Here is an 8888-nt window from a genome sequence, read left to right on the forward strand (position 1 = left end):
GACCATAGTCTTTGATAGGGATGTGAAATTCATTGGACACTTCTGGAGGACTCTTTGGAAGAATCTTGGCACAAATATAGCCTTCTCCTTAGCCTACCATCCCCAAACGGATGGCCAAACTCAAGTTGTAAACAAATCATTGGGAAATCTGCTAAGATGTTTAACTAAGCAATATGGAGAGAAGTAGGATAGCATACTATCTCAGGCATAATTATCTTATAATAATACAGTAAATAGAAGCACTGGTAAGTCACCCTTCCAGGTTGTGTATGGCATCCACCCAAGGGGTGTGTTGGAGTTAAGGGAACTACCTCAAGCAGAAGCCATTAGTGCAGAAGCCATTAGTGCAGAAGCCATTAGTGCAGATGGAGAAACCTTTTCCACCGCCATAAAGGAGATACATGACCAAGTTAAATCTCATCTTCAACAATCTCCATAAAGGTATAAGGCTCATGCTGATAAGAAGAAGAGAGATGTCCAATTTGATGTGGGAGACTTGGTGTGGGTTCACTTGAAGAAGGAAAGACTTCCAAAAGGCAAATACACAAAGCTTATGCAGAGGAAGATTGGAATCTATCAAATCTTGAAAAAATATGGACAAAATTCTTATGAACTTCAACTCCCACCCGATCTTGGTTTGTCATCCATTTTTAATGTATGTGACTTAACTCTTTACAAATGCAGTGTTGTTGCAGGAGAAGAAACCATTCAAATTGTAGCAGATGATGACATTCCCAAACATGAACCACCAAAATTGCATAAATTTTTGGGCACCAAGGTTGCAAAGAGGACAAGGAACAAAGTATATATGGAGTATTTGGTGGCCTAGCAGAGACAACCAGATTCTGAAGTAGTCTGAATGATAGAACAGCAAATCAAAAACCATGGTGCAGACCTGCAGACTCTCATCTCAAGTGGACTTGAGATTTCTTTTTTCGAGGAGTATGGTGCAGGGGCACCCCTTCAACATGATCCTTCAAGCTCAGAGGAGGAAGGATGAGACCTTAAACATGTCTTAGGATGTTTCCTTGTGTTTTCAATTATGCATTTTGTGTTTGTAATAAAAGACCCCATCTTGTGAGCCAAACTCATATTTTGGCATCTTGATAAGCCAATTAGGACTTTTGGACAAAAGAGGACTAAACATGCTTAGGATAGGTTTGTCCTAGTGATTTTAGTTTTTTTATATGCTTCTAGGGTTTTTAGAGGTGTTATTCTTGAACCAAGTCATTCAGGTGCAAGAAATGACATTTTTGAGAACTTTGTCAAAAGTTGTCATGAGCAACTTTTGTGCAACTTTTTGAATTTTTTGGTTTAAACTCCTCCAATGGATCTAACCTCTTGTTTTTGGTTGGGAGAAGTTTTAGAGGGGTATAAACACCTTGAGGACACAATTCCCAAGGAGAGACTGTACGGAGAAAGTATCTATGCTTGCAAACAATAAGAAATTCTGAGTTTTTCCTGCAAACTGTGAGGATTTGGCACGGGATACGGAGTGGTACGGATTGGGACCAATCCTAAATGTTTTGATTTTGTTATTGAAGTGAATTACCAATTATTTCATCTTTATTTGAGGTCTTGATCGTTTGTTTTGTTCTAGATATCCAAGTTTTGTTGTAGGTACCCAGAAAACCAGGGTTTTGCCTTCCCATGGCCCTAACTTGCAACATGTTCATCTAGAACTCATGGCAGTGGATGGGATGCAAGTGTGGCCTATTTATTCTATGATTCCAAAGAAATTTTACAAGAGGAGCAAGAGAGATGTGTGTTTGACCAATCCCTAGGTAGACATCTATATGTGGCTACCTAGCCCTTAGACTACAATAATTGCCCTAGAAAACAATTGGCGATAATTATAGGCATGTAAACATAGAATCTATAAGGGTTTATTGTTCCCCACATGCCCATGGGGTTGAGGTTGTAAGGTGTGTCCATTCTATTATGGCTGCTTCACAAATGGAGGCCTAATTAACCCTTTAGGACAGTTGGTCATCACCAGGTTCAAACCTTTTCTTGCCAGATCTTGACCTCTACTTTTAGGGGATTATGTAAGACCATAAAGGGTATCTGAATCTATGATTTATTTGCTAGGTTATTTGGAAAAGTTTAGACTAGAGGTCCCATTACCCATCTCCAAGGGCTACAAGCAAATAGGCCTAATTGTGAAGAGGTCATAAGGAATTTGGGTTGAATCCTTGAAACCAGTGTTTGGTCTGGTCCATGTGAGTGTTTTATGATTCAAAATAGGTGTTGTGAAGGCCAAGGACCTTAGGAGGTTTCATGATGCACATTGGAACAAAATTAACCAATTTGAGTAGTATGAATCTTGGAGTGAGATGAGGAATTGGAACTAAGATTGTAGAGTCTTGCCTTGTAGGATCCTATTGGGGTGTTGAGGGGTTAGTTTCATACATCTTGAAGTGTTTGACAAGATACAAGGAGGTCTCTGCATCAAATTCCTTAGGAAAAGGTTAAGAGAAGATATCTACAATCTGCTCTTTAGTGTTCACATAAACCATTCTAACTTCATTTGCTTACACCTTTTCCTTGAAAAATTTATACTTGATTGATATGTGCTTTGTCTTGTAATGAAATAACGGATTCTTTGATATGTCAATAACTACAGAGTTATCACAGTGAATAACTATCGGTGCATTACAATCTACCCTTATATTGCCATATTCTCTTCATTCTTCTTCTGGTCCTCAATATCCTTAGTCAGTCTCATCACAATGGATTGCATCTCATTCTTCAAAGCAAAATTATCTCTCTCAAGCTTTTTAACCTCATCAGCTTTGTCCTGGAATTCCATTATCTAATCTTCTTTCTCCTTCAACTTGTCCATTAATATCTTCCTCTTTTCTCTATAGATACTTGCTTGATCCTTTAGCTCACTAATGAATTCATCAACAACATTCAGATTCTTCTTCAAGGTACAGACCTCACTTCTAGCTGCATCAAGATCCTCAAGTGCCACAATGATTTGTCTCTGAAAATCGGAATCCATTGAATCAATCTCCCAGATCTTCCTCAAGCAGTTAAGATTCGTCAGAGGGACTAGGCTCTGATACCAATTGTTAGAATCAGATATCACTAAGAGGGGGGGTGAACCAGTGATCTACCGAATGTTAAAATTACAAACTTATTTTGTATCCATCGATTAGAAATGTATTGCAGAAAAGAACATAAACATGCAACTAAGAATACACAAATCCACAACACCAAAAACTTTGCATGGAAACCCAGAAAGGGAAAAACCATGGTGGGATTGGAACCCACAATATTCATATACTATGGCTAGGAGTACATAAATATTACATAGATGGCGAATGCACTTGCATTCAGGCTTAGTGCCTAGAGCTCACTACTCAAATAAAGTTGCCCAGAAGGCTATAACCTTCAGGGAAGTCTCACTGACTTACGATTTGTTTACAATGACTAAATACAATGAACTAAACTCTTAATCAACATTTGACGATGCAAAAATGAGTTATGGTTAGACTCTAAATCTCTGACTATCTCTGCTCTATTGAATACTTTGTTTCTGTCTCAGTCAGCTACCGGTTGGTCTAAAAACAAAATGTGCACGTCAAACTATGCTCAATCGCACCAAAATGGATCACCACATCTCTAACATACCAAAAATCAATCGCCAAATCGATCTTATATATCTAGTCTTACCACAAAAGTAATCTCCTTCAAGTCAGCTTCAATAAGTGTAATGTGTAGATCAAGTCAGCTTCAATCTCGAACAAAACATAACACCGAACAAAATAATATGATCACACACTTCCTAAAGGTCTTTCCAATTACCGAGATCACAAAAATAATCACCAAAAACATTGCAATCACCGGAGATCATTCCAGATCAAAACATTACTGAAATACCCTGTTTTACCAGTTAACTACCTATCGGTTACCTCCATCTTTGGGATAAGCTGAGTCACGACTGCCGGATCGAACCACCAAGAATATTTTCCATCAATGACAACCCTGAACAAACAATCAACCACCGGAAGTCACCTGAAATCACCAGATGAGTGTCAATTGCCAACAAAAACCTTATTCATACCAACACTTACTATTGGAGCACAACCCTTTTAACTACATAATAAGTCTTATATAGAGCATGTGTTTATTTTATATATGAGAATAGAATGCTAGAATTTTTTTTCCAACAACACTTAAATATTGTGTTATTGAGTGGTTCTGTAATTTTGATATGGATCTATTCATTCATTAAATGATTTGGAAAAAAAAATCCTTATGTGATTGAAAGTGAATATAGATGTTCCAATTATTATTCATGATTCATTTGGGTGCACACAATGTTCAAATGAATGATTACACCTTTCATGTTTGAGAGAATTAAACTATTCTTATAATAGGGAGCTAATAAGACTTATTCAAAATAATGTGTATCTCAATAGTTTTGCTTTATATATGTATTTGTATGCTCGTATCAAGATAATAGAATTTAATTTTCTTCCAAGAAATAAATTTACTCATGTTCCATGTCAAAGTACTTCTTACCCTTCTAAGTTATTTAAAAACTCAAATTGTTTTTAAAATGGTAATGAAAAGAAGTAAAATCTAATTCAAGTAGCTCATACATTTACTTCTCCATATAAAAGATGGGATTCTAGTAAACTCAATGATTCTATGGACAATGTACTTTAAAAATCTATTGAATGAAAATATTTATCTCTTCATCTTATTTGTCTTATATATACTCCCCATACTCCACAACCACTCCCTAAATGACACTATTATAAGAATGCATAATGTAATTATCGTGATGTTAAAAGATTTTACATAAGATTCAAAATCCAATTGAAAGTAATAAAGTGAAAATAGAATAAATGATAACACTAATTCATTTAATAAAAGCAATATAAAAATCCAAACAAATCTATTCCCAAATTACTCCAAAAATATAGAGCCTCTATCTATTGACGATACTAATGGTTATATCATTAGTAGAGATCTATGTGTATGATCTTAATAGTGGAGCGTATACCTCGATGTAAAGGGATAAGAGGAAAATTGGAATCGATTATATATTCATTAGATAAGCTTGCGATATATTCAAATCAGAAAAATGTCTATACCTAGCGAGCAGTCAATAAGTATATTCAGAATATGCTTGTTTAGATCTCTTCAACTAATATTGTTTACTAGAGCCAGCATACAAATTAGTGACCATTTTACCAAATTCTTCCAATACCTAAAATAGATAGAAATGCAGGTTCCATTTTAGGGTTCAGAAACTTCCACCACTTGTACAAAATTGATTATTACGTTCTCTCTTGGGAAAATCAGTACGGATGGCGTAAAAAACAATGTGGAGATGATATATATGGACATAAAGCTCTGGTTCTTTATTTCGCAGTACAGAGAATTTGCTCTTGATTATACTACCCAACCATGTCGACTTCTAAGTTTTATATCTCTTCCATTCCTGTGGAATGCAGTACTTATTATGAGTTTGGTCAAAGTTCACAAGATAATAATAATATTATTGAGAAATTGGAAGAAATCAAATCCCAGAAAAGAGAGGAGGTCAAAAGGAGAGAAAGTCCGGATTCTTCAGGCATAGAAGAATTTGAGGATGTCAAGGGGAAAAAATTGGTTTCAGAGCAGTTGCATAGTAAACAATGGAGCAAAATGATTGAGGAGACTCTGAGAAGCCAAGATTGGAGAAGAACAATGGAGTTTGCCAGATTCAACCCAGTTCAAGAAGGGAGTTGTGAGATAGAAGAGGAAGTAATGGGAGATCATATATGCATGGATGAGAAGAATGATGGTAACCCTGAGATATATGTTGCAGTGGGGAAGGACCCTTCTCCACTGCAATGGGCTTTGAGTCATCTTGTTAAAGAGGGGGACTCTCTTACTCTCATTCATGTTTTCCCTCCCTTGAAGTCAATTCCAACACCAGGTGGGTCACAATGATCTGATCTTACAATCTTTGCTTTTTCCTTTTCAAACCTATGATTTGCAGGATTGATTGGTTGATTTTACAATATAAGATTTCCTTTTAATCTGGCAAACAATCAGAAGGTCACCAACTATTTCTTTTTAAAATTGTTTATCTGGATCAATTGGGTATCAATTCTGTTTTAGTTCAAGCCAACTTGATTAAGAATGGAATTTTTGGTGGGCTTGTTTGCTCCTGGTCCATCAGTCCAAGGGTTATAGGGAATTTTGTTCTGTCTAGAACTAAGTTCCAGATCGCTGGACTGACTTGTTGATATCTCTAGACTGACAGCCCTTTCTTTAATTTTATATTTATAATATTTACTGTTCTTTGCATTCATTTTTACAGGTTTGATGTCTGAGATAATGAAAAGAATATTTAATATTGTATTTGTGTTGATCTTCTTCCACCATATTTCATTCACAAGAATCTCATTCTGTAACTGAAAAAGGGCAGATTCATTTTAAAGTTAACCTAATAAATCTGTGAATGAATCTTAAAAAATGGTCAGGCTAAAGTTTTTATATTGTTTTTTAAACCAGTTGAAAAGCTTCCCATAAGTCAAGTGTCACAAGACATTGTGGACAACCATATAAAAGAGGAAGAGGTCAAGAGAACAAAGTTACTGCAGAACTACATGGATATGTGCTTAAATGTCAAGGTAATTGATTATATAACATTTTTATTATTATTAAAAAGATATTTGATAGAATAGTATTTATTGTTGGAATATTTTATTTTTCTTGTTCATTCATTTAGACGATAAATCAAAGAATGTGATCTGAAATATCTATGAAAAAAGATTACATAATCTAATTCAAAAATATTCAATCTAATATTTATAAACTGTGAAAAATATAATTTAATGCAGGCAAAAACAGAAACAGTTGTGATCGAAAGCGATATGCCTCACAAGTCACTGGTAGAATTGATATCAGTACTTAAAATTTCAAAACTTGTTATGGGGACAAAACCAGCAACTCATCCTATGACAAGGTTGGAATTCCTAGAGTTGCAGTGAAAAGAATTCAATTTTTATGTGATTGATGGGTTCTGCTCTTAGAACCAAATATTAATGTTGTTTTTGTTTGGTGGAGAGCAGAAAGCTGAAGAAGGGCCCAAGCAAAGGTGAATATGTACACAGGCACGCTCCACATTTTTGTGAGGTATTTCTGATTTGTGAAGGGAAAATCATCATTCCAAAAGCAGACGGTGAGCCTAAAAATTCAGATGCATCTCCAAGTTCTGCCACCACCATATCCAGACATGGTATAAACGATGAACCAGGAGAAGATACCACAAATTGTATGGGTTTTTATCGTAGATTCTTGAGATAAAAAATATATAGAGTAAGGATAATTAGAATAATAGTGAAGATGAAGAAGCATGTCTTGTTATTTGTTCAATATTTAATATATTAAGTATAGACATGTCATGGCTGCAATAATCTTAACATTTTGGTTTTGTTGGCTGATCGCTTGCTATTCCTACCTTTCTGCCATATGAAATTCATTGCAGGATATCTCAGTTGTTTTGTAAATTGTTCTACCCAGATCACTTTCACTGATTTTTTTAATCTTAAAGAGGGATGGGTATAAAGAGGGATTTCAAAAGAGATTAGAAAGATTGAGAAATGAAAAAATTTAATACAATTTTTTCAATGAAATAATGTCATTTACATTTGAACTAAAAAAAATGTATATATGAATTAATTTTTTAATTGAAATTTGTTGGAATATTTTGCAATTCCTTCATTTGCATAGTTTTATGTTTTTTTTTAAGTTTTAGTTTTTTGTTTTATTTCTAATAATGCAAGTTTTTCAAGATAAGTTTGTAGAAGTCATGTATCTAAGACATCTATATAATTAGGCAATGGTAATTCATTCATCATCAGTTAGTGTAATCGAGCCCTGATCATTTGATCAAGAAGCTTATGTAATCTCTTGAATCAATAGAGCAATTTATCTATGTTTCAATTTTGTATTTCTTTCATTTGCTATCAAAGCGGGACGATCAAGGTATAGTTGAAAATATAGTTGTAGCTGAAGGCAAAGAGATTGTTGAAAAAGAGTTTGCAAGTTTAAGCCCTACAAGTTAGGATGGTAGAAAGCAAGCGACGGAAAGAAGGTTTGTAGTCCCTTTAATTTTATTGAAATCAAAATTAATTATTGCTCAACATAGAATTAATCCACAGGAAGTCGCCAAAAGAGATCGATGAAGATCACAAACTGTTTTTGTGATGTTTTTTCAGTTAGGTAATATATCCAAGTTGAAAGGGTGAAGCAATTCAAAAGCCGATGATGTCAAGCCTGAAATGCAAAAGCCACCTCCTAAACAAGGTGAATTCAACCCTCAAAAGATGAAATCACAATCAAAGAGATCTAGCATAAGCTACAAAGTTTCAATCCACCTTTGCAAAAGGTGAAGCCCTTCATTTGTAAGGTTGTTGAAGGAGAAAGAAACAAAGCTATCATTGCTAACTTTGAAGTAGCAAGAAGATAATAGATCAGAGAAAGGTTGATTTCTATGAAGAAGATCATAGATCTTGTAAAAGTCACTAACATAAACTTGTGTGAGGAATTTATATCCCAACCTTAGAAAGACCATAGGGTTTTGTCAAAAATAATTGAATCCTTAAATAGGAGAGAAAGTGTGGACAGGTGAAGGCATAATAACCAGGTAAAATTCATTTGAAAAGGAGATCATCATACCATGGTAATAGAGAAGCCCACACAAGTCAAAAGAAGAAATAAAGTCAACTTCAACTATTGTTGGAGAAGATATGAAGATCATATATTATTATTTTTTGTGTTGAAGCCATTAATGGTTGAAATTAAGGGGGAGATTGTTGGAGTATTTTGTAATCCCCTCCCACTTGCATAGTTTTGTGTTTCTAGTTTTTTTCTTT

General features: G+C 34.8%; 1 protein-coding gene across 1 annotated transcript; it reads left to right on the plus strand.

Moving 5' to 3' along the window:
• Positions 1–5621: 5621 nt before the first annotated feature.
• Positions 5622–7577, plus strand: LOC131042662 (U-box domain-containing protein 54). Its single transcript, XM_057975983.2, has 4 exons — positions 5622–5941; positions 6523–6641; positions 6852–6976; positions 7083–7577. Exons 1-4 carry the CDS (start codon positions 5668–5670, stop codon positions 7315–7317), a joined length of 753 nt encoding a protein of 250 aa, XP_057831966.2. The 5' UTR covers positions 5622–5667; the 3' UTR covers positions 7318–7577.
• The last annotated feature ends 1311 nt before the right edge of the window (positions 7578–8888 follow it).

Source organism: Cryptomeria japonica, chromosome 3, assembly GCF_030272615.1.
Source record: "Cryptomeria japonica chromosome 3, Sugi_1.0, whole genome shotgun sequence".
In the NCBI taxonomy this organism is placed as follows: domain Eukaryota; kingdom Viridiplantae; phylum Streptophyta; class Pinopsida; order Cupressales; family Cupressaceae; genus Cryptomeria; species Cryptomeria japonica.